Raw genomic sequence first — 24,234 nt, forward strand, 5'->3', positions numbered from 1 at the left:
TGGAGACTTGTGTGCTTATGCCTCATCCTATATGTATACATATAAATAGATATAAAAATAAATATATAAATATATAATTATATTAAATATAAGTAGTTATATATAAATATATAAATAAATACATATATATAGTTATAAATATATAAATATGAATAAACATAAACACAAAAATATATAAATATGAACATATAAACATTTTATATATTTATTTTTATGTAATATATAAATATATATATTTAGATTTCATATATAAATAGATATTTTGTTTTATATTTATTTATAGATTGTATAATTTTTATTTATAAATATTTTGTGTAAATGTTATTTTATATATTATATATATTATGTATTAAAAATTATATATTTTTGTATATGTGTTTTTGTATAAATAAAACCCCTCCTGCCGTGTTTCTGCTGCATTCTCTGCAGATGCCTGATGGCCAGAGGGGATGGTGCTGATGGGCATCCTGGAGCCACTTACACAAGCCTTTCATGGGCAGGCAGCCTTTGATCAGCAGTGCTGGAGAGTCCATCAGGCCTCCCCCGCACTTCCACAGAGCTCTCTCCCTGCCCTGTCTCACAGCCTGTGGCATGTCCTGAGGTTACAAAGTGTGTTTGCATCATTCCTGCCACAGAAAATGTGCCAGGAGTTCTGTGCTGGAGAACAGCAGCCACCATGTCTGTGCTGGGGTTGCCCTCTGCTTTCCCTGATCCTGATAAATTTAAAATAGTTTGGTTTTCTGCATGTACAAGATGGCTTTTGTTTGGTTAGGGTTTGTTGCTTTTCTTTTTGGCAGGTCTCTAGATCCAGACTCTGTGTTCTCTGTTTGCAGGCCATCTGATATTTAGCCCTGCATGAATTATCAGACTTTCAGCTGTTCCCTTCAAATATTTGTGCTGCATTTTTAGTTCTCAGTCCTGATTTAGAGAGCATTGTTTGACTCCTGCAGGCTTCAGTGCACTGATCCTTTCTGCCAGTGTGGAGCTGATGTTTCACACCATGGGCAGAGATGAGCTGTCTGTTCCTTCTCTCTTCTTGGGCTGATATTATCTCTAACAATTCTGATAATCTGTACATAGCCTTGCCTTGGTGCTGCTGCTGTTTGCATATGGTTTGTTCATGTTTTTGCCTTGTTACCTGCTGTTCTTCAAAGGTTTCTAACCAGGAATTGCTCTGCCCCTGGTTTGTCACCTGCTCCCTCCCCGTGTCCCTGGCTGTGCTGGTGTCCCAGGGAGGAGCACACCCTGGGTTTGGAAATGTTCTTTGTGTCATCAGTACAGCTCTCTGCAATAGCTGGAGGGGAGCTGCTTGTAGAAATAGCACCTTGTTCCTCTTGCCCCACGTTTGTGGCTCTGAGCAGGGCTCAGGCAGGCCTGTGGAAGGTGGTGACATCACCTGCCATTGCCCAGAGTCCCTGTTCAATCAGGAACTAATTGGTTTGGGAAAAAAACTGGCAAACCCAAAGGGATAAAAAGTATTTTCTGAAACTGCTGCCTTTGTTTTAACCCAGCCTCTTTCATTCTGCTTCCTTGGGGGCCAGTTCTGCCAGACAGATCCTTTACCTGTTGCCAAAGGAAGCTCTGCATTTATGTCTCCTCTCTAAAAACCCCCAAACCTACCCCTGCCTCCCCCAAAAATACCCCAAAGCCCTCAGTCTTATGAGAATGGTAGAAACAGCTCTTTTAACACTGTCTGTTTCTGATTGTTACAAGAAATTCTCTCATCTCTTTTAGACCTGAGAGGTTTTTGATTTTCTGTTTTCTGTCTCTGCTTTTTGTTTGGTTCTTATGCATATCCATGTTGGAGAGCCAGTTTTGTACTGTCCTTGTAGCAGAGAACAAAAAGCTCCTCTGCAATGTCAGCATCCAGAGATGCTGTGATAAAACAAGGATTGAAAACAGTTCAGAGTCAAAAAGCAGCTGTTAATGTTCTTGAAGCTTCTGTCATTGTTGGAGTCCTGGAATGGTGTGGCTTGGGAGAGACTTTAAAAATCATCCAGCCACCCCTGCCATGGCAGGGACAGCTCCCACTGTCCCAGGCTGCTCCCAGCCCTGCCCAGCCTGGCCTTGGGCACTGCCAGGGATCCAGGGGCAGCCACAGCTGCTCTGGGCACCCCAAGCCAGGGCCTGCCCACCCTGCCAGGGAACAATTCCTGCCCAATCTCCCATCCAGCCCTGCCCTCTGCCACTGGCAGCCATTCCCTGGCTCCTGTCCCTGCAGGCCTTGTCCCCAGTCCCTCTGCAGCTCTCCTGGAGCCCCTTCAGGCCCTGCCAGGGCCTCTCAGGAACCTTCTCCTGTCCAGGCTGGATGTGGAAGAGAGGCCATCAGAGGGACTTCTCTGGAAAGGGGAATGTGGAAAAGAAATATTTTGGGTGTTCAGTGTTCCTGCCTTGGTGGTTGCTCTGATGGTTGAGTTGTGTTGCCCGTTGTAGTTTTTCCTTCCTACCAGCAGCTCTCAGTTTGTCATTTCAGATCAGAGAGGTTTTCCTGCATCTGCCATGAGGATCACTGAGCCTTGAGGAATATTGGAGGCTTTTGGTGAGCTTTAGGTGTTGGCATTGGGAACTGAAATCCTAATCCACAGTTTCTCACTGGAATCCTCTTTCCTCTTTGGTGGCTTCATTGAATTTAGGAGATAGTTCTGTGCACATTCAGCTCCTCTTGGGCCTAATACAGTGATTATTCTTTGGTGCCCTGAAGAATTTTAATTTCTAGAGCTTTTCCATAAGTGTTAAAAGCACTTTGTTAACAGATCTTTAGTCCTGGGAGTAGGTTGTACAATCTGGTTTAGTCTAGGCCAGAGAGCATCGCTGGTGGCTTTTGGTATCCTACATTTATTTATTCTGTGGTGCAGAATGTGGCTTTTGGTTGTGTCATTCAGTGTTGGAGTTTGATCAGAGCAGGCCCTGAAGAGATTTCATTTTAAATTTTACTTGAATTATTGGCAGTAAATGGTATTTTTTCTCTTTCCAGAACGAGGCTATGATCCCTACAACCCTGAGCTGCCCAGGCCCTCGCTGGAGGTGGAGGATGGCTTTCTGGCTGACATTACAGATGTCACACCTGGAATTCTGGAGCTGGAGCTGGTCAACAAGGCCATTGAGGCAGTGAAGAACGAAGTGGAGAGGGAGCAGAAGAAGTACGAGGAGCTGCTGGAAACCACAAAGGAGTTTGGTGCTTCAGAGGGCTCCTCACTCATTTCAAACACACCCGTGTCAGCTGCTGGGCCTCAGAATGAGTCCTTTGCCTCCTTGGAGTATAATCCAGGGAGCTACAACTTCAGCAATAACTCAGACTACAACCCCACTCCTCTGGCTGCTGCTGGCCGCTCCAGTAAATACACTTTGGATTCCTCCCGCTCCAAGGGGAGCTCACTGGAGTACGTCCCCAAGGCTGTGGTGCAGAATAAAAAATACAGCAGCACTGTCACTAACAACAAATACGTGATCGACGACTCCAAGCCTTCCACAGACTTGGAATATGACCCCCTTTCCAATTACTCTGCCAGGCTGTTGGGCAAAGCCACAACCAAGGGATCCAAAAGGGAAAGGGCCTCTGATTATGAGGACTCCTACTCTCCATCACGGAAGAAGCTCTGTGAAGATCCTGATGATGACGAGGTGTTGGCCAGGTTCTCCTCCTCTGAAGATGAGGCTGAGGTGGAATATAAAACAGCTTCTGGTAGTTCACCCTCAAAAGCTGGTTCTGAGAGTGAGTCAAACGAGTTCTCCAGCAAAGAGCAGAGCACAAAAGTGGATGGCTCTGCTTCCCAGGAGAGCAAAGAAGCAGCAAAGCACAGGGAGGACCTTCCAAATTCACAGAAAACCCTTGCCAAGAACTCAGCAGACAAGAACTCAAAGGCAGCGAAGTTGTGTTCTGGTAAGAACAACAAGGAGATTGAAAATAAAAACAAAGACTCCAAAGACAAAACAAAAAAGAAGAAAACTGATGTTAGTAAAGCACCAGGCCTCAGTGAGGCTGGGAAGAAGGAGAAAAATAAAAATGCAGACAAAGACAAAGTGGTCAAGAAAGAAGAAAAATTAAAAACCAAGAATGAAGAGAAAAACTGCAAAGACAAAAGCGTCAAAGTGAAAACAGATGGGAACTTGAAGAAACCTGAAAAACAGAAGTCAGAAAAAGTGGATGGGTGTAAGAAAGAAAAATCCAAGTCCAGCAGCAGCAGTTCAGGAAAAAGCAAGAGCGAGGGTGTCACCAAGGGCACAGAGAAAGTGGGGAGCAGCAAGAAGGATCCGCAGAGCAAAATCACCGGTGTGAAAAATGGCAAGGAAAGCTCTGGTCATAAAAACAAGGAGAAAGGGACCAAGAGCTCCCTGGAGCGCAAGAAGGACAAGGTCAGTTGTGCAGGACAAGGAGACCCCAAGAAGGGTCGGAAGCAGCAGAGTTTGAGTCACGTGGACCTGTTTGGAGATGAGAGTGGAGATGAGGATGACAAAGGCCGGCCTTTGTCCTCCTCGTTGTTTGATGTGAGCTCGGACTTGGATGGGGCTGACTCTGGCTCAGCCTCTGACAGTGACAAGGACAGGACAAAGAAGGTGAAGCGCTCCAAGCTGTCCAAGTCATCATCATCTTCCTCAACATCTGATGACATTGATTATTCCATCCTTGAGAAAGATGTGGACTTTGAGTCAGATCCCATGGAGGAGTGTCTCAGGATCTTTAATGAATCTAAAGATGTGAAAACTGAAGACAAGGGAAGGCTGGGCAAACAGGTAATGCTGGCTTGGGGTTGTTGGTTCTCTCCCCTCCAAAGGTGGAAGGATTCTGGTTTGGTTTAGTGGTGCTGCTTATCTCAAGTAGCTGAAGAGGGAGACTCCATGTGTTGGAAGAATCTCTTCCTTGGTGTGGCTGAGTGCTTGGGAGTGTTTGCACCTGAATTTATCTGCAGGATTGAAAGCTACTTGAAATGCAAGGGTTCAGTCCCCTTTTGTGTGGGAGGCTTTCAGGGTTATCAATTACTTCTGTCTCCATCTGGCCTGAGAACCTTGCGGGTGTTGATGGCTGGAGAAAAAGGCTGCAGGGAGTGAGTTTTGGGGGTTTCAAAGCCAATCTAAGGTTGCCAGCCTGGGCACTGCCTTCTTGTTGCAGCATAGTTTAAGGAACATGGGGACAGGTAGAACCTGGACAGGGTGTTGGTGTAAGTAAGTCCAGTATTTGTCAGACCCTTTGGAGACTCCCCAGATTCATCTTTCCTATTCCAAATGCATACTACAGGTAGTTCCTCAAGATCTCTGGATACCTTGTGGGTGGTGCAAGCAAGAAATGGAAGGTAAAATTTCTTCCAGTGGTACCAGGGGCTTCAGACTAAGGAAGTAAAAAAGTATTTACATAAAAAGAAAAGAGTTGAAGGGCCCATTATCTGTAGCAGGAATTACTGATCAGTGAATTCAGAAAGTGCTGAACCAGGGGCTGCCACTCACAGCCAGCAGTTAATTGTGGCCTGGGGTGACAAAGCTCAGTGTCAGCAGCCAAGTGTGGCTCCTTTGCATCCCTGTGCTGAGCTTTGGTTTCTGCTCCTTGGGGAAGGAGGCTCACTGCAGCACAGGGATCCTTCTTTGGGACATGGGTGTCTGTGGGTGGGATTGCTCGTGGGGCATTTTTTTTGTTTGTGGAATGATTTCCTGCATGGACCCATTGTGGTTTGACACTGGCCAAACACCAGGAACCCACAAAAGTCACTGCCTTGCCCTCCCCTGCTGCAGCTGCACAGAGGAGAGAAAAAGTTCAAACCAAGGGTTCATGAGTTAAGGACTAGAAGAGAATAGTCAAAGGAGATAACTTAGAGGTACAAAGTGAGTTTATTGCTAACAAAATCAGAGGAGTATAATAAGAAGTAAAGTAAGCCCTTAAAACACTTTTTTCCATCCCAGCTCCTCCCTCCTTCCCAAGACATCAGAGGGAGACAGAGCGTGGGGGTTTGGTCAGTTCATCACTGAGATTTTCTTCCACTGCTCTGGGAGAGGAGTCCTTCCCCTGTGAGGCTGTGGGGTCCCTCCCAGGGGAGACAGCTCTCTGTGAACTTCTCCAACGTGGGTCCAGTCTCGTGAGCAGCAGCCCTACTGCACCTGCTGCAGTGTGAGTCCTTCCATGGGCACACAGCCCCCCAAAACTGCTGCAGTGTGAGTCCTTCCATGGGCACACAACCCCCCAAAACTGCTGCACTGTGAGTCCCTTCCACAGGCACACAGCCCCCCAAAACTGCTGTGAGTCCCTTCCATGGGCACACAGCCCCCCAAAACTGCTGCAGTGTGAGTCCCTTCCACGGGCACACAGCCCCCCAAAACTGCTGCAGTGTGAGTCCTTCCACAGGCACACAGCCCCCCAAAACTGCTGTGGCGTGGCTGCCATCCTCCAAGCACAGGCTGCTCCAGCCTGGAAGCAGGGCCCCTTTCTCCACCAGGTCTCTCACTGGAACACAGCCTCCTCCAGGCATCCACCTGCTCTGGCATGGGCACCTCTGCCACAGGCTGTGCATGGATCTCTGGATCCCCATGGACTGAGTGTGGATCTCTGGATCCCCATGGATCCCCATGGGCTGTGGGTGGATCCCACGGGCTGTGGATGGATCTCTGCATCCCCCATGGATCCCCACGGGCTGTGGGTGGATCTCTGCATCCCCCATGGATCCCCACGGGCTGTGGGTGGATCTCTGCATCCCCTGTGGATCCCCACAGGCTGCAGGGGCACAGCTGCTTCACCATAGTCATCATCACAGCCTGCAGAGGAACCTCAGCTCTGGTGCCTGGAGCACCTCCTGCCCTTCCTTCTCCACTGACCTTGGTGTCTCCATGTCGTTTCCCTCACATGCTCTCACCTCCTCTTCTCTAGCTGGAATTAAAACTGCATGCCTCACTTTGTTTTGATTTTCTTCTTAAATCTGTTACCACAGAGGTGTTATTACCATCTCCTCTAATTGGCCCAGCCTTGATCAGCAGCAGTCCATCTTCAGCCACCTCTGTGCTTCCCCCCACTACCAAACACCAGGCCATGCAAAACCAGCACAACCCTGTGTTGTTTGGGCTCAGTAATGTGCCAGGGCTTGGCATGGAGCTCAGGGCAAGGCTCTTGCCCCGAGGGTGCTGGCACTGCCCAGGCTGCCCAGGGAATGGTCCCGGCCCCAAGGCTGCCAGAGCTCCAGGAGCTCTCAGGGCTGCTCAGGGTGGGGCTGTTGGGGTGGCTGTGCAGGGACAGGGGCTGCCCTGAGCATCCCTGAGGGTCTCTAACAGCTCAGGATACTCCAGGATTCTGTGATTGCAGGAGCTGCATGTGGGCAGTGCAGTGCTTTTCTGCCTGGGAGAATTGCTTTGTGGGAGTTTATTATGGGTGTGAGTGAATGAGCAGACTCTGGGGTTCCTGGGGAGCCGAGGGATTCAGGGTGAGGTGCTCATCCCTTGTGGTGATGAACACAGGCTTGTCCCAGGTGGTGCCTGAGCTCATCCCTAAGTCCAACCTTGGCTCTGTTGCTGAATTTCAGAGATTGTCAGGCTCATGTCAGAGTTTTGCCAGGAGTTGTTTTGAGAAACTGAAAACAAGATTGTCTGGAGAGCAGCTGGAGTTTTGAGAAAGAAACTTGTGAAGTGTTTTGTATCAATTAACAACTGATTCCAATTTCAAGCAGATTTCCAAGTGGTTCTCCTTGCCCAGAAGCAGGTCTGAGGTGTCAGTTTGGAGTAGTTTTGGCTGGAGAGGTGCTTCTGCCTCCTGCTGAGTTTCTGGATGTGTCCTGGACTGTGTCACCAGAGTCTTCCTGCAGTGACAGCTGTGGCTGAACCTGCAGCAAATGTTTCCCTAAATGTGGGGTGAGGGCACCGTGGTTTGGTGTTGAGCACGTGTCAGCACTTGCCCAGGGCAGAATGAGTCAGTTCGCACCTTCTTAAAAAACCAGCCCACCCCAAACCCCCTGGAGTCTGAAAATGCCATGGGAGGTGAGGTGTGTGAGTGGCTGGCAGGGGAGGGCTGTTCAAGGCTCCTGGTAAGGCTGATCTGCCCCATGCCAGCTCTTGGAGCTGCTGGGGTGGGAATGTCCTGCTGCTGTTCCTTGGCTTCCTTGGTGGCTCCTGGGCTCACAACAAGGTTCTTGTCACTGGCCTAGGAGCTGGCCACGTGTTCTCACCTGTCCTCTGCTGGGTTAACCCAAAAGGAGACTTTCCACACCTCCCGCATGTGAGGGATCTTCAAGTCTCTTCTGTTTTTTTGTTTTCCAGCCATCCAAAGAAGAAACAAATGAAGAAAAGACAGAAGATAATTTAACTACCTTGTTTCCTGGCCAAAAAAGAAGGATCTCTCATCTTGTCAAACAAGGAAATGTAAGTGCAGATTTAGAAGCAGATTAGTTTAGGCTGTTCCAAGTGAGGGTTTTGTGTCCTGACCCTGGAAAAGGCTGCACTCCCAGGGCCAGGCAGCAGTGTGAGAGCTGTTTGTGCTGGAATCAGTCTATGGCAGTTGTATTTCCTCTCTTTCCAATTCCTCAAAAAACTCCCATGTTTAGGATCTGTAAAAAGTGGCAGCAAAGCTCTCAATAAACCTTCCTAAAACCAAGAGTAGGCTGGGAAGAGTGAGCATATTGTGTTCTTTGTAACCCTTTGGGATAGGTTTGGGGTGTTCATTTTTCTCCAGTGTAGCTTAATTTAGAGATTTCAGTAAAAATTAACTGGACACAATGTCACTCTGTGTCTGCTGGTATTTTTCTGTGCCTTGTGGATCTAAAAGATACTTCAGGAATTTGGTCAGATGTTTAAAACTGTTACCTTACATCTGTTCTGAATCAGCCAAGATCTCTGCAGTATTTGTTTAGATACTCTTCTTTCCCAATTGTACAAATACAGAGAATTAAAACAAACAAACAAAAAAAAAGCAAAGAAGAAGCAAAAAATTCTGATTTTTTTATTCCTTTCTCCCTGGGATTTTAATTCTTGTTTTCTCTGAGGGTTTAATGTGTTTCCCTCCAGGTGCTGATCACAGATTAGTTTTATGTTGCAGCAGGATAAGAATGGAGGCTTGTGCACTAATTTGAGCTGGGTAGTCCAAATTAATTGTTCTGCCTTTCCTCTCTGCCTAGGAAGGGTTTTTTTGCCTTTAATAATTTGAAGCCCTGGGGTCAGTACAATGGGTTTTATTTAACTACATATCTCCAGCCAGTTCATCTGGTTTGATAAGGGCCCTTTCTTCCAAAATGAAGAGATAAGAGACTGAAGCAAATGGCTTGGAAATTCATTAACTCAAATATTTATTGCAAAGAGGCACCTTTTAGACATGTACAAACCTTCAAATATGTTTTCTTAATGTGACAGCTGATCCCAAAATGCTTTCCAAAGATGGGAGCCCCAGCAGAGCCTTTGCTTGGGCAAACAGAGCTGATGGGGTGTGCTCAGCTGCCAGGGCAGCTCCAGGACCTGCATTCCCTGCAGGATCTCAGCTCAGAGCAGCTCCCAGCTCTGCCCAGGAGGTAACACCTCAGCTGCCACTTTTCACCTCAGAATGTGCTTTGCTGTGTCTCTCCAAGTGGAATATTTGCTCAGTCTTGCTCATGATTTATGGCTCAGGGACTGAGCAGGAGAAGGGGAGGGAGCTGAGTTCAGGGTTGGTTGCCAGGGGAAATGGGGGCCAAAGGAATTGCAGGTGAGGCAGAAAATGAGTGGCCTGTCCTGCTTGGAAGTCTGTAATTACAATTTAATGTCTGACTGCACCCAGTTTGGTATCCAGAAGCTGCTGTTAGCATCAGAGGCCGGGAATGCAGGAGGTGCCAGCTTGCCCCCAGGTGTTAGACTGGGTCACACTCCTCACATTTCAAAGGCTGTTAAGTAGAGGGAGAAGTTTGTACTACTGCTGCTTCTCTTGCACTTCTGCTGCTAGGAAACTTCTCTCTTTGCTGACATAATTTCTGGCACTTTTCCTGCAAACCTAAATTTGGCCATCAAAGGAAGCTCGTGTGGAACCTGTTTGTGCTGTAACGGCCGAGGCACTGAGGTGCCTCCAGAAGTGGGCAGGGACTGAGCCTGTTTGAAATTCAGAAAATCAGTTTATGTAATGCTCTGATGCCATAAATACTTCTCTGTGAGCCTTTTAAGCAGTTCCAGGGCTGCAGAGAGGTGCTGTGGTGCAGAGGTGGATGCAGGTGTCCTCAGGGAGGGAGCAGTGGAGCTCAGTGTCATGTGCCAAAGAGGAGTGGAGAATTGGTGACACTTTTTTGTTGCAGTGGAAAGCAAAGTAGGCAGCACAGGGCTAGGTCTGTGTGCTAGGGCAAGGCTGAGGGTGTTGCTAGAGCCCAGGACTGGGCTGGGCACAGCCACTAAAAGCAGCTCATGAATACCACCTGCCCACTGAGGAACGTGCCAGTGAGCTGGGAGGCGTGAATCATTAATGCCGTGTTTGTTGAAGGATGACTCTTTAATTATTTCATTCTGGAAGCCACTTGGGATCTTGTCCTCTCAATACCCTGTACTTGCTGACAGAGGGGTTGAGGAGAAGAGTCCTTTCTGTGGTGAGTGGGAGGCAGGGGTGTGGATGGAGCAGGGGCTGCTGGCCCTAAACGCTGTTTGTCTGCAGGCAGAGGCCCCGAGCAAGCCGGTGGTGCGGCCCTACCGTCCCCCCACGGCCCAGGAGGTGTGTTACCAGAGGATCCAGCTGGCTCAGCAGCAGGCAGCACAGCTGGTTGGGGCTGTTCAAAAGACCTCTCTCTGTTTGCCAGGAGAAAAGAGGAGGATTGCTCACGTGCCAAATGCAGCCCTCACTGCAGCAGCCAAGCAAAGTAAGCCAGCGGTGGGATCTGGGGTCACTGTCCTGTCCTGTCCTGTCCTCCCTCTGGTCAAAGGCTCTACTGTGTGTTTACATTTCTCCTGAGCACGTGTGAAACTGTCAGGGGTTGTGTAGGACTGGCCATGACTTGAATCTTTGCTGGTAGTGTCCAGTGGAAGGTCTGTCCCTGAGAAATCCCACCCTGTTGTGAAAAGCAGCAGGTCAGACTTGTACAGCCTGATGTGTCGTGCCCAGCCTCCCTCACTTCAGCCTCTCCTTTTTCTGTTTCTTCCTTGGATTGTGTTTGCTCTTCATTCCCTCTTCCGTTTAAGCCTGGAGCTGGCAGGAGCAGGAGGGAAGTGCTAATGAAGGCTCATTGCTGTGCCTTTGTAGTGGAAGGACTCAGAGCTGACGTGTGGGGTGTCAGTGCCTCCAGCTGACAGAGTTACCTCTTTAAACTCTGCTGACTCAGTCACCCCAAAACAAACCCAAATGAGACACGTTTCCTGGCAGAAGATTTCTTCATCCTTGCCTGCAAGGTGGTAAAATTGCCCAATTTGTATCCCTTTGGAGACCTGGACTTGAGAAAATCACAGCTTGCAGTACTGGCCTTTGATAGTGAGTTCTTTCTGGCAGCCTGAAGCCCAGTGGCAGGATTTGCACCTGAGTGTTTTGTGTTCCCTGCAGGCCTCGGGAGCAGTAAGGCGGCTGTTGGTGGCAGGAGTGTCACACCTTCCAATGACTCTGAAGCCCCCACCCCTCCTCTGAAGCCTTGCACCTTGGCTGGGATGGCTTCCAAGACCACCAGCACCATCGTGCCCAAAAGGGTAGCACACGTTCCCTCCTTACAGGTAAGGGCAATTTGAATTATTTCTTGTCATTCCCCAGGGAGGGTGGAATGTTTGATCCTGCTGTTCCAAACTTAGCACTCCCTGAGAGTGGTGTTTTGATTATGTTGATTGAGTGGGTTTGTTTCTTCCTGTGGTTTTCCTAGATAGCATTGTATAAAAAATTAAACACTCAAGGGGTAGGAGCTTAAAAAGGTAGCAATACTTAAATGCTGCTCTGATCTCTGTGAAAATTGATCACTTGTCTCTAATTTGAGCCTTCTCTTGTGCTGACTGGCCTGGGTGTGTTTGGGGCTTGGAACCTCCTGTGCTCAAAAGCCAGGGATGGATTCATGGCCTTCCTGGGCTCTGTGGGCCACACTGGTGGTTGTGAATAATGTCCCTCTGTGACCTAGATATAAAATATGAGCACTGAACTTCATGCTGCTGCTGGTGTTTAAGGAAAAGTCTATTTTGTCTTTGTTAGCTGCTTTTGTTTTGTTTCTCTTTACCCCCAGGGATCTCTGCCCAGCCTTTGGGTACATTTCCTGTGAGTTCCTAAGCAAAGTGACAGGACACAGGGAATGGCTGCCAGTGGCAGAGGGCAGGGCTGGATGGGAGATTGGGCAGGAATTGTTCCCTGGGAGGGTGGGCAGGCCCTGGCTTGGGGTGCCCAGAGCAGCTGTGGCTGCCCCTGGATCCCTGGCAGTGCCCAAGGCCAGGCTGGACAGGGCTGGGAGCAGCCTGGGACAGTGGGAGGTGTCCCTGCCATGGCAGGGAATGAGAATGGGATGATTTTTAAAGGCCTTTCCAACCCAAACCATTAAGTTTCTTAAGGGATTCTATGAAGTCCCTCCTTTCCATGAGCACTGGGAAGCTGTTACTTATTAATTGAGAGCAGAATTCCTGCTGGAGCAGCCTGGGGATGGCATAAGGAGCTGTTTGCTGGAGTGGATGGCAGAACTGGTTAGTGCCAGGACTTGATTAAAGATCCCTTTATTGATGATGGCTTGTGTCAAGATCTGTCATAACTTGCTCTGATTATTTCTAGAAGAGTGAAAAGTAATTTTTTTTTCCTTTCCCACCCAAACTGCCACCATAGTAACGCAGAACTTGAAGCTGATTAAAAATAAGAGAAAATAACTGAAAGGATACAATATTTAGCAGAGTTACAGAGGTGCTTAAGGGTATAATATTAGAAGTTGAGAATTTATACATTTAATGAAAAAGAGCAAATCCCCTTGAACAGGGCAGCAAGGTGAGAGTCTGCTGGGGAAAATGAGCACTTTTCCCATTGAGATAGTACCAGACCAGTTGCTCCCCTTGGAACAAGCTCACATCTTCCACAGAGCTGTTTTTATTCCAGATTGCAGCAGATGGCTTGGTTTATGGATATCTCTTGGGTGGGATGGAGAACAACTGACAAAACAATTGGGTGTTTTAGAGATGAATGAACATTTTCCTCTCTGAAAAGGAGGCAAGTGTGCTGTGATGTGGGGGATAAACTGGTGTGGAATGGAAAGCTGCAGTGGTGGGTCATAGCTCAGTCCAACATGCAGCTTTTGAAGAACTTACCATTAAATTGAAGGGGTAAATCCTTTTAGGAACATCATGATTGCCATTAAAAAAGGAAAAAAAACCAAAACCCAATGTAGTCAATTTGCAGGAATGCCCCAGGAGGTGGGTTAAGTGTCTGCCAGCCTGGCAGGAGGGGCCTCCTGTTCTCTCTCTTCAGAGCCAGAGAACCAAACCTGTCTGTGGTGCCCAGAACTGGTGCTGTGTGTCCATGGCTCCAGTGGTGCTTGGTGCCATCCTAACCTTGGACCTCTCACTGGAAATGTCAGCATGCCCTGCTCTGGAATGCTGTGTGTGACTAATGCCACTGGAGTCCTTGGCTCCTGGCTGACTTCAGAGTGAAATGCAGCTGTTTTCTAAAGGACTTAGAGCTCTGAAGGTGGTGAAGCCTCAAGTGGTATTTTTAGTACCAAAAGTGCTGCGTGTTAAGTTTGGCTTTGGGCAGATTTTCAAAAAGGAAGTCACCCCATGATTAATAACAGGAAATGGGAGAGCCTCAGAGCAACCTCCTGGAGCCTGACCAGCCTCTTTCTCTCTGTCTCACCTCCAGAGCACCACTTTACAGAGGCCTGTTATTCCCACAGAATTTGGTGCTAAAGTCCCAACCAACATTCGTCAGAGGTATCTCAATCTCTTCATTGATGAGTGCCTGAAATTCTGCTCCTCCTCCCAGGAAGCCTTCGACAAGGTCTGTACAGATCCCTCTTCTCAGGAGTAATGTTTGCAGCAGGGAATGGCATCCTCTGCCTTGGCCAACACCTTCTAAAATGGTAGCAGATCCAGAAAACTGAATTGCATTTATGCTTGCAGAAACTTGGGGGTGGGAGCTTGATGATCTTAAGGTTCCTTCCAAGCCAAACCAGTCCCTGATTCCCTGAAGACTCCACTATCCACAACTGAGGAAACTGGCATTAAATATTACCAGACTAGGCAACAGCAAGGGTCATTGCAGTGGGGCTTCCAGGAGGAAATCCCATCTGTCCCTTCAGTGGAAAGCTTGCCTGAGCCCTTTAATAACCCCAGGAGAGACTGCAGAGGAATGTGCATGGTGCTCAAAGATCTGCTCTGGTGCAGCCAGAAACACCTCCTGGAATCAAAGTGTGGATTTGGGATAGATGTGTTTGGCTGGGAATTGATTCCTTGGTGCTTCTCAAGGCTGTTAAGGAGACTTTAAGGAGCCTTCTAGCAGCAAGCACAATATAGTAGGACTTCCAGAAGCAGGGTGGAGAGAGTAATTCATTTTCTTGGAAAAGCTTGGCTGTTAGTTGGGTGAATGTGGGGCATTGTGTGGTGTGTTCCAAAACCAAGCAGACACCACGAGGATTTCTTTTGTGGGATTCCACCTTCCCAAGGAGTCACCATTTGCCAAACCTCCTTTTCTTACCAGTTAAGATTCTTCACTGCACCAGAGTGGGGAAAGCTGCCTTGCCCAGGCAGTTCTAAGAACAAGAATCAAGAATTACTTGGTGAAAGCATAGCTTAAGTCAAGGTGGCAGCAGACTTTATACTGGGGGAAAGAGAAGGGATGATACCAATTTAAAATACATTAAAGTTTGAGATTTTTTTTTTTTTTTGCTAAGTAGGAAAGTTTTATTCATCTCTTCAGGAAAGTTTCACATGAAAGTGATTTTCGCAGCACTTTGTTTAAAATAAAATTATTTATTTTCCTCTTTCTTACCTGAGCAAGTACATGTTGGTGCCATATTCTGCTTTATTACTCAATTCCTTGTCAGGCAATTTTTTTTTAAAATCTCTGCTGATAGTGTAGGCTGACCTAGAACAGAGGCCAGGCAGAGGTAAAGAATAAAGCAGGGATTTCTTAGGAGGCCTCAGTGGATCCACCTTGGGCAGCACAAGAGCCCAGCCAGGGCTGCACCCAAGATGAACCAAAATGGTCACAAAATGCACGATAGCTCACAGGGTCTCTCACTTATTTATAAGTTCTGCTCCATTTGCATATTGGGGTTAATTGTCCAATTCCAGCCCCAGCCCATGCAGTCCCATCCTTCTTGTTTTTCTCTATTTATCCCACGTTGTTTGTGCTCTTGGGCTGAGATTTGGATCCTTTGTCCTTGGTCCCCAGCTAGAGCAGGAATTGTTTTGTCTCCCTGCTCTGTGCACAGAGCTCACCATCCCTGATATGAACCCAGACCCACACACTAAAGCAGCACAGAATCTGAAAATAGAAAAGCTCAAACCTGAGGCATCACTACTTGGAGTCTGTATTTAAGAGCCAAACATTTCTTTTCTCCCAAAGCCATGGGAGCTGTGCCTGCCCTATCCTGGAAGTGTTCAAGGCTAGGCTGGATGGGGCTTGGAACAACCTGGGATAGTGGAAGGTGGAAAAAAGTGATCTTAGAGGTTCCTCCCCACCCAAACCATTCTGGGGTTCTGTGAACAGTGGAAGAGTGTGTGGTGATGACTTGTGCTGTTCCCAGGCCCTGGCAGAGGAGAAGGTGGCCTACGAGCGCAGCACCAGTCGCAACATCTACCTGAACGTGGCCGTGAACACCCTGAAGAAGCTCCGCAGCCTCGTGCCCAACTCCCCAGCCAGCACCAACAGTAGGTACCTTGCAGCTGAGCTGGAGCCCTGCTGGGATTGCAAACCACAGAGAGAAACTTGTTTGAAAAGCCAGAGCCCATTTCTCAGCAGCATTATGCTGAGAGGCAAACAGCTCCAGTTTAGCTTTTTATAGCCTGGCAAGCCTTAATGGGCCTTCAAGAGGCAGGTCCTGCAATGCTTTGTTGGCTTTCTCAGCCTAAATGGAGATAATGCCACACGGGTGGAGGGGTTTTTTTAGCACAAGTTCTTTCAAATGAAAAGCCCTGCTAATGGAGTAACTTTCACATGATGCCTTCAAAGTGATAGACTCGTCCATCACCACAGAAATCTGTTACACACATTAAGCTTCAAGAGAGAAACGAAGAGGGTTAAGACATTTCATTATTGGCTCTCGAGAGGGTACATTAAACAATCAATTTGTGCTGTTCTTGTGAATTTTTTTTTCTTTGGTCTCTTCCCTTTTCTCCCCTCTGTCTTCATTACGTTCCTGGCCATTAGGCAGAGCAGCTGAACTTGGAGGCTGGCCTTTAGGAGAGGGCTGCCAGTTAATGATTAGTAAAAAGCCCCTCTCTGCCATTGTCTGATGTGTTGAGCATATTCTGGAGCTCTGAAGCTCTTTTCTGAAAGAAGCTGAAGGATCCTGCGTGGGAGGTTGGTCTGCAGGGCCCCAGAATCCAAGCTGCTTCCTGGGGGTGCGTGGTGCCCTCACACAGCACATGAAGGGGTCAAGTTGTTTCTGTGCTGGCTCCTCTCTTGCTTTTGGTCAGTTGGAGGGCTTGCTGTGCAGAGTGAGCAGGGAGAGCTACAAGTTTCTAGCAGAACTGGAAAAGTGTCTTTGCTGCCCTTAAAATGGCTGTGGGCTGGCAGTGTGAACAGAATACTCTCTGTGGTGCTGGAATGGAACTGCTGGGCCAGCATGTGGCACAAAGAATCCATTTCTGGAGCAAAACAAGAGCTAAAGAGAATAAACACAGTCCTCCTCTTGCCCATATGCAGTGTCCCAAACCAGGACTGGAGTCACCTGCTCTGTACCTGATCTCTGTCCCCCTGTGCTGTTCCCTTCTCCTTGCAGAGACAAGTAACAAGAAGGTGGTGTCCCACGAGGCTGTGCTGGGAGGGAAGCTTGCTGCCAAGACCAGCTTCACTCTGAACCGCTCAGGGAGCCTGAGAGCCGAGGATCTGACAGGTCAGACCCTGCCCCTGCTGGGCTGTCACTCGTGAGGGGGGAGCTGAGCTGTGACACTGACTGGGGGGTGAGGATCAGGCTGGTGCATTCACCTCGAGTTGTGGGGGCACTTTAGCCACCACACTGGCAGAAGGATCCAAAGCTGTTGAGAGTGCCCAGAGGAGGGACACGGAGCTGGGGAAGGCTCTGAGGAGCGGCTGAGGGCCCTTGGCTCGTTCAGCTGGAGCACAGGAGACTGAGGGGAGGCTCCTGGGGGCTGCAGCTCCTGCCCAGGGCAGGCAGAGGGGCAGGGGCTGAGCTCTGCTCTGGGACAGGGCCAGGAGGCCACGAAGGGCTGGAGCTGTGGCAGGGCTTGGCATGGAGCTCAGGGCAAGGCTCTTGGCCCCGAGGGTGCTGGCACTGCCCAGGCTGCCCAGGGAATGGTCCCGGCCCCAAGGCTGCCAGAGCTCCAGGAGCGTTTGGACAGCGCTGCCAGGGCTGCTCAGGGTGGGGCTGTTGGTGATCCCTGTGAGTCCCTTCCCACTCAGGATTTTATGACCTGAAGTGCTGGGATTTCTCAGTTCTCTGGCTGCATCACAGGGCTGCAGAGTCCCTTGGGGGATGGTGACACCACTGACCAGTGCCCTCCTTCTGTCCTCGCTGGGGCTCTGAGGTCACTGCTGCAGCCTGGCTGGCTTTGATGGAGCATCAATAACCATTCAGAGCTGCCTCTTGTGCTTTGGGCATTATTTTACTTCAACTTTCTTGCCCTGAAGCTGTTCTTTACAATGTGCCTGTCAGATTAAAGGCAAACTTAAAAATCTCCATCTCTGCAGGGCTCAGTTTCACTTTCACCAATGTCACAGTAAGGTCGTATCGTAGCCAAAGGGTTGTGCCACGAGCATTTTTCATGTGGGCTCAAATCAGTTATGGGTATTTTGGTTGCCAAGAGATGTAGGCAAATTGTGGAGGAGATCAGAGAAGAGCCAGGGAGGCCATGGAGCAGAAGGAATTGACATTGAGAAAGCTTAAAAGGGCCAATATAGCTCAGCTAAGCAACATCAAAGGGCACCCAGGAATATTGGAAGGGTTTAATGCAGCAGCCAAAGGAGATATTGAGCAGAGAGAAAGAAGTTATAATTATTCTGTGAAATGAAACAAGCAGCCTGAAATCAGTAGCAGGAAGAAACTTCTGATAATGAAGTTTTTAGGGAGCTGTGGGTGGCCTTTGAGGGGTATTTGAGGGCTGTGTTACCAATTATCAGCTGTTGCATTTAAACACTGAAATGGGAGAAGTCTCATGTTTAGAGACAGGACAAGGGGGAATGGCCTCCCACTGCCAGAGGGCAGGGATAGATGGGATATTGGGCAGGAATTGTTCCCTGGCAGGGTGGGCAGGCCCTGGCTTGGGGTGCCCAGAGCAGCTGTGGCTGCCCCTGGATCCCTGGCAGTGCCCAAGGCCAGGCTGGGCAGGGCTGGGAGCAGCCTGGGACAGTGGGAGGTGTCCCTGCCATGGCAGGGGTGGAATGGGATGATCTCCAAGGTCCTTTTCAACCCAAGTTGGGTTGGTTGTATCAGTAACAGCAAGGCTGAAGATGGGCCTTTTGGAGGAATTCTGTTCCAGCTGTCCTTCCCAGACTTAATGCTCCTTGTTCAGGGAGTTTAAAAATCAACTTGGGCCAGATATTAAAAATGACCACCCAACAGCTACTCCCCTATCCCTCCTGAGCTGAGGCAGTAGAAGCAAGTTCAGAATAGTGGGGGAAGTTCAGTTTGTGAAGGCAGGAGACTTGGCAAAGGCAGAGAACCAGGCAGTGCTTTGGTGCAGGGCGCTGAGCTCTGTGTTTGTGTGCAGGAGCTGCCCTGTACCGGCGCCTCAAGGAGTACCTGATGACTGAGGAGCAGCTCAAGGAGAACGGGTACCCAATGCCTCACCCCGAGAAGGCTGGACGGGCTGTGCTCTTCACTGCAGAGGAGAAGAAAGTGATTGACTGTAAGCTCTGCTGGCTCTTTCCTTCTGCAGGGTTTGCTGGACACAGCAGGAGCTGCCCCTTGGTCCTGCTGGGATGGGGAGTGTGGCTGCAGAACTCTGCTGCATGGAGAGTTTCTTCAGCTTTCACATCCTGAGAATGCTGGTTTTGACCCAGAGTTTATCGTTTGTGGGGCTGAGGGAGGTTTCTAATTTCTAATTCCCAGGTAACAAGTGACAGGATGAAAGGAAACAGCCTCAAGTTGCACCAGGAGAGGTTTAGATTGGATATAAGGGAAAATTTCTTCTTGGAAAAGGTTGTGAAGCATTCAACAGGCTGCCCAGGGCAGTGGTGGAGTTATCACCCCATAAATGTTGAAAAAATACGTGGATGTGGACTTGGGGACATGGTTTAGTGGTGACCATGGTGGTGGTGCTGATGGTTGGACTTGATCTTTAAGGTCTTTTCCAACCTCAGCAATTCCAGCATTCTGTGCTGCCAAAGAACAGCAGTTGAGCAGGCTGGAAAGAGGCTCCTGTTCTGCACTTGGTGACCCTCCCCTCTCCTAGGGAAGGATTTTTTCTGTCTCTGTCTGTGTGAGCTGCTGTTAAGGTGGGATAAGGACTGACACTGGGCCAGGCTGGCTTAGGAGTGGATCCTGCTGTGCTGCTCTGGATTGCAGAGTTTTCTATTTGATCTCGTGGCACTGCTGGGCCAAATAGTTCCCCAACGTCCTTTGTGCAGCTGGACAAAATGATCATAAAATCACAAAATAGTTTGGATTGGAAGGAACTTTAAAGCCCAGCTCATTCCACCCCCTGCAACACCTTCACCAGACTGGGTTGCTCCAAGCCACATCCAACCTGGCCTTGAGCCCCCAGGTTTCCTCAGGACAGGATGGGTCCTCCTCTGAATTTCCTGAACTCATGGCGAGATTTCTGCTCCTCAGCCCCTGCCTAAAGCAGCCTGTGCTGCAGCAGGGATAAAACCCAGACTGGTGATTTCTGTTGAGGTGCTTTGCCATGCTCCCCTGAGCATCTGTGTGGAGAGACCTCAGTAAAGTGTGTTAAGTGCTCATCCATGTTAACACCTTGTGCCTACATTTGTCCTGTGGTTGCTGAAGCAACCTGGGCAAAAGCTCTCTTGCATTAACACTGTCAAGTGCTGTATTTGTGAGAGCCCTTTTTTCCCAGGAACCAGCCAGCTTCTTTATATGAACCTGAGCTCATGTTCCTGGTTTTGTTCCTGTAGTTTCCTGCAGATGTTGCAGGATCTTTGAATTTCTCCTTGTTTAACTAAAGCTGGTGCTGCCACTGTGACCAGTTGGGCAGAGCTGGGAATGTGCTAACAGCTTGAATGCTCACACCAAAATGGAATTTTGGTGGGATCATGGAATTGCATGGGGATCAGAACAATGATAGCTCCTTCCCAGTGGCTTTTTGCATCTCCCTTCCCCACATTTTGGGCAGTAAAAGCAGAGGTGGTAGGAGGGGGCAGTTGCAGACTGCCAGGCCCTGCCCTAAGTGCTCCTTCATTTAGCTGCTGGAAAATCCTGACAGAAAAGCTGTGCCCTAGAAGAGGTAGAATGTCATTTGGAAGTGACAAGGCACAGATCCCCTGGAAACCAGGCTTCATTAGCTCTGGTGTCCAAAGAATGACTTATTTATCCTGTTTCTTAAAATAACTGTGTTAGACTCCAACGTAATTTGCTGTGCATGGAAAAACAATGCAGCAAACCTTGCTGGAACTGGGGGCAGCTTATGTGCACCAAAGCCACTGGAGAGTCTTTGTGTTTGGGAAGTGTTTGGGGGGGCAGATTTCAGAGGGATTGCTGTGCCTTTATAGGAGTTTGCAACAACATTGGGAATCCTTTTGAACAGAAAACATCATTTAACAGCATTTGGGGTGGAGTGGTGGTGATGTACTTTTTTTTGGCCAGGTTAAGCAGGTGAGGGGTAGGGAGGGCTGCTCCCAGTGACCTGGCTGTTGTTTCTCTCCTGTCCCCAAGCCTCGTGCAGGATCTGCTGTCGCTGTGGCACCGAGTACATGGTGTCAGCCTCGGGGAGCTGCATCCGCAAGGAGGAGTGCGTGCACCACTGGGGGCGGCTGCGCAAGCAGAGAGGTACAGCCTGCCAGGGATTGGCCCTGCTGCCTGCTCCAGCTCCAAACACAGCCTCTCCCTCAGCTTTGAGCTGGATTTTGGGGCTTGCCACACTCCCAGGTGGTGGCAGTTTTGTGCCTATCACTGCAATGACCTCGCAAAGAGCTGCTGGGCTTGGCTGTCCTCAGAATGTGACACTGGGGCTGCAGCAGGGGTGTGTCATCTTTGTTCTGAAAAATAAAGGAGAAAACCTTCCTGTGCTTTTTGGAAAGAATCAGCCCTTTAAAAGGCTGACTGGGAGCACTAGAGGCCTGTCACTCCCAGGAGAGTTCACTGATCTTGGTTGAATTCATTTGCAGCAAGGCACTAACCTAGTTTGAGCTCGGCTCTGGTTTTCCATCAGAGCATCTGAGTGGCTTCTGGAGTTTGTCTGGCTGAGTACCAGAGACTTAAACCCTTTGGACTGCTGCCTGTGAATGCACAGTTATTTTCCCCCTATGTTTGACACATTTTTGTCATGCTTATCCAGGGGATGTGCACGTGAAAGCTGAAGTTCAGGTCTCCTGTTAACAAGAGCCTTCTCCTTGACCCTTCATCTCTTACTCTTTCAGTGCCAGGTGGGTGGGAAACTCACTACAGCTGCTGCTCCGGAGCTGTGGGGTCACCAGGCTGCCAGGTTGCTAAAGTAAGTGATGGAACAACACCTCTTTATTCTCAGTGACATTTGTGCTCTGCTCACAGTGGCAGTGGCTGGGAAATCCTTGCTTAAGCCTTTGGGAGAACAGTGGCTTCCCTTAAGGGGATAAAACAAGTGCAACTTTTTTTTTTTTTTGCTTTGCAGTGGTAGGAAAATCCAGTATTTGACACTCAACTGTCTGGAGTGAGCTGGGTTCATTTATCCATTTATCCTGAGCTGCCCAGCTCATCTGCTTGAGGGACATAGAAAAGCTCATGTTCTTCAGTGAATCACAGAAGGAATGAGAAATAAGGGATTTCCTTTTAAGGGACAGTGTGCCAAACCCTTTTTCCCATCTTTTCCTTTCCAGATTCCCATGCTAAGGTAACTTTATCCTGGTGGAAAAATCTTTTCTGACAAGTTTTCTGCTTGTTGCCTGTCCTTGGTTGTAATGAGGGGAGGAACCTTCCCAAGGAGCCTGTTGTAACTCCAAAATATCACAAAACTTCTTTTGAGGGAGCCCAGCACTAGAAAAAAAAGAATGAAGAAGCTTCTCAGGTGTGGAGTTTGCTAGAGCAGGGCACTGTCTGGGTGCCTTTGCACAGGTGCTTTTTTCTTTCCCTTGGGCAGCAGGAGAGTTGGTGTCCCAGCCCAGCATCCCCAGTCTGCCTTGTGCCTTTCTCTCAGGTCTCTGGGCATGTTCCTTGTCACTTGTTTTAGTTTTTATGTTTGGCACCTGCCACAAAGGGGAGAACCAAAAGCTAGAGGTAGAAGGTGATTCTGGGCAAAATTCAAGGTTCGTTACAATTTGTTTGTTTACACCATAAAAGCCTGCCCTGCACTTTCAAATTGGATGGGATCAGGTTATTACTGTTCTTTACATTAATTTAGGATTTTTTTATCACTCCTCTGGGCACCCTGTGCCAGGACCTCCCCACCCTCACAATTCCTGCCCAATCTCCCATCCAGCCCTGCCCTCTGGCAGTGGGAGCCATCCCCTGTGTCCTGTCACTCCATACCAGTATAAAAAGTCCCTCTCCCTCCTTTTTATAAGCCCCCAGTTTTCACAGCACCCTTTGGTAGATTCAAGGTTGAATCCACAGCCTGCTCAGCATCAGAGCATGCAGTGAAATTTTTGGAGTATTGGGGAGCACAGAATCCTTCAGTGTTGAAGAAGGGCTTTGAAAGCAGAAAATATTTGTTATGAGACACCATTCTCAGTAACTGGAGCAGTGAGCTGGTTAGAAAAACTTGTGTGTGTTCAAGCACAAGGGTGGAAATCCTTGCTTAAGCCTTTAGAAGAACAGTGTCCTCCTTTAAGGGGCTAAAACAAGTGCAACTTAAATTGTTTTCCTCTGCAATGGTAGGAAAATGCAGTGTTTGAGCTGTGGAGTGAGTTGGGTTTGCTGCAGTTAGGCAGGAGGTGGCAGGAGGGAGCTGTGCTGCTCAGGGAGCCTGCAGAGGCTGCTCTTTGTGCTTCCTTGGCTCTCAAAAACAGGAGCAACTTCCCGGCCCTCCTCCCAGCCAGGAGGAATTGGGCATTTTCAGGACAACAAAAATAACTAATATAAAAAATACCTGGTTTTTTTTGTTTGTTTGGTTTGGTTTGTTTGTTTGTTTGTTTGTTTGGGTTTTTTGTTTGTTTGTTTGTTTTTGGTTTTTGGGGGGGGTGTTTTTTTTCTTTGTTTGTTTTTGGGGTTTTTTTGTTTTGTTTGTTTGTGGGGTTTTTTTGTTTGTTTTGTTTTGTTTTCTGTTTTTTGGTTTTGTTTTTTTTTTTTTTTTCACTTCACTGCCCAGTTCTGTTGTGTTACACAGGGAGGGAAGGCTGAAGCTGCAAGGGGAAGTGTTTGGTGTCTCCTGGCCACTGAGCTCTCTCCCCATTCCCTCAGCAGAGCAGTTCATGCCATGGGTGCAGAGTGGGCGAGTGCAGCCCCTTGCAGCAGGGCAGCAGTGACCCATGGGGCCTTTGAGCAGTGCTGCTGTGGAGCCAGGGGGAGATTGGCCTCAGTGTTGGCCCTGCTGCCTCATTAACTTCAAATGGTGCAGTTCCTGTGCTCTGGCTGCACCTGCAGTAGTGACCTGTGCAGGAAAGTATGCAAATCCTGCTTTGCTTTCCTCTCTGCCCACACATGGCAGCTTTACAAGGACCTCAATTCCTGCTCTCTCCAGCCTTTAATCCTGGGACAAACCAGAACAGTTTCATTCTTTGTAGGGTGAGACCAGTGGGAAGCTCTGTGCTGTGCTGGGCACTGCTGAGGCCCCACCTCAAATCCTGGGGTCAGTTTGGGGCCCCTCAGGACAAGAAGGACATTGAGGGGCTGGATTGTGTCCAGAGAAGGGAACAGAGCTGGGGAAGGGTCTGGAGCTCCAGGAGAGGCTGAGGGAGCTGGGAAGGGGCTCAGGGGGGGACCTTGTGGCTCTGCACAGCTCCTGCCAGGAGGGGACAGCCAGGGGGGGTCGGGCTGTGCTCCAGGGAACAGGGACAGGAGGAGAGGGAACAGCCTCAGGCTGGGCCAGGACAGGTTTAGGTGGGATATTGGGAAAATTCCTTCACAGAAAGGTTTGTAAAGCACTGGAAGGGGCTGGCCAGGACAGTGGTGGAGT

General features: G+C 48.8%; 1 protein-coding gene across 2 annotated transcripts in view; it reads left to right on the forward strand.

Moving 5' to 3' along the window:
* Positions 1-24,234, forward strand: part of REXO1 (RNA exonuclease 1 homolog) — a 44,936-nt gene that overhangs the window by 12,177 nt on the left and 8,525 nt on the right. For both annotated transcript variants that reach the window (XM_064396273.1, XM_064396272.1), the window contains exons 2-11: positions 2,975-4,731; positions 8,224-8,325; positions 10,565-10,766; positions 11,441-11,604; positions 13,706-13,843; positions 15,594-15,717; positions 16,791-16,904; positions 18,739-18,876; positions 20,862-20,975; positions 21,566-21,639. In XM_064396273.1, coding sequence (XP_064252343.1) covers positions 2,975-4,731; positions 8,224-8,325; positions 10,565-10,766; positions 11,441-11,604; positions 13,706-13,843; positions 15,594-15,717; positions 16,791-16,904; positions 18,739-18,876; positions 20,862-20,975; positions 21,566-21,639 — 2,927 coding nt within the window. The remainder of the gene's footprint in view (positions 1-2,974; positions 4,732-8,223; positions 8,326-10,564; positions 10,767-11,440; positions 11,605-13,705; positions 13,844-15,593; positions 15,718-16,790; positions 16,905-18,738; positions 18,877-20,861; positions 20,976-21,565; positions 21,640-24,234) is intronic.

This window comes from Passer domesticus, chromosome 21, assembly GCF_036417665.1.
Source record: "Passer domesticus isolate bPasDom1 chromosome 21, bPasDom1.hap1, whole genome shotgun sequence".
Taxonomy (NCBI): Eukaryota; Metazoa; Chordata; class Aves; order Passeriformes; family Passeridae; genus Passer; species Passer domesticus.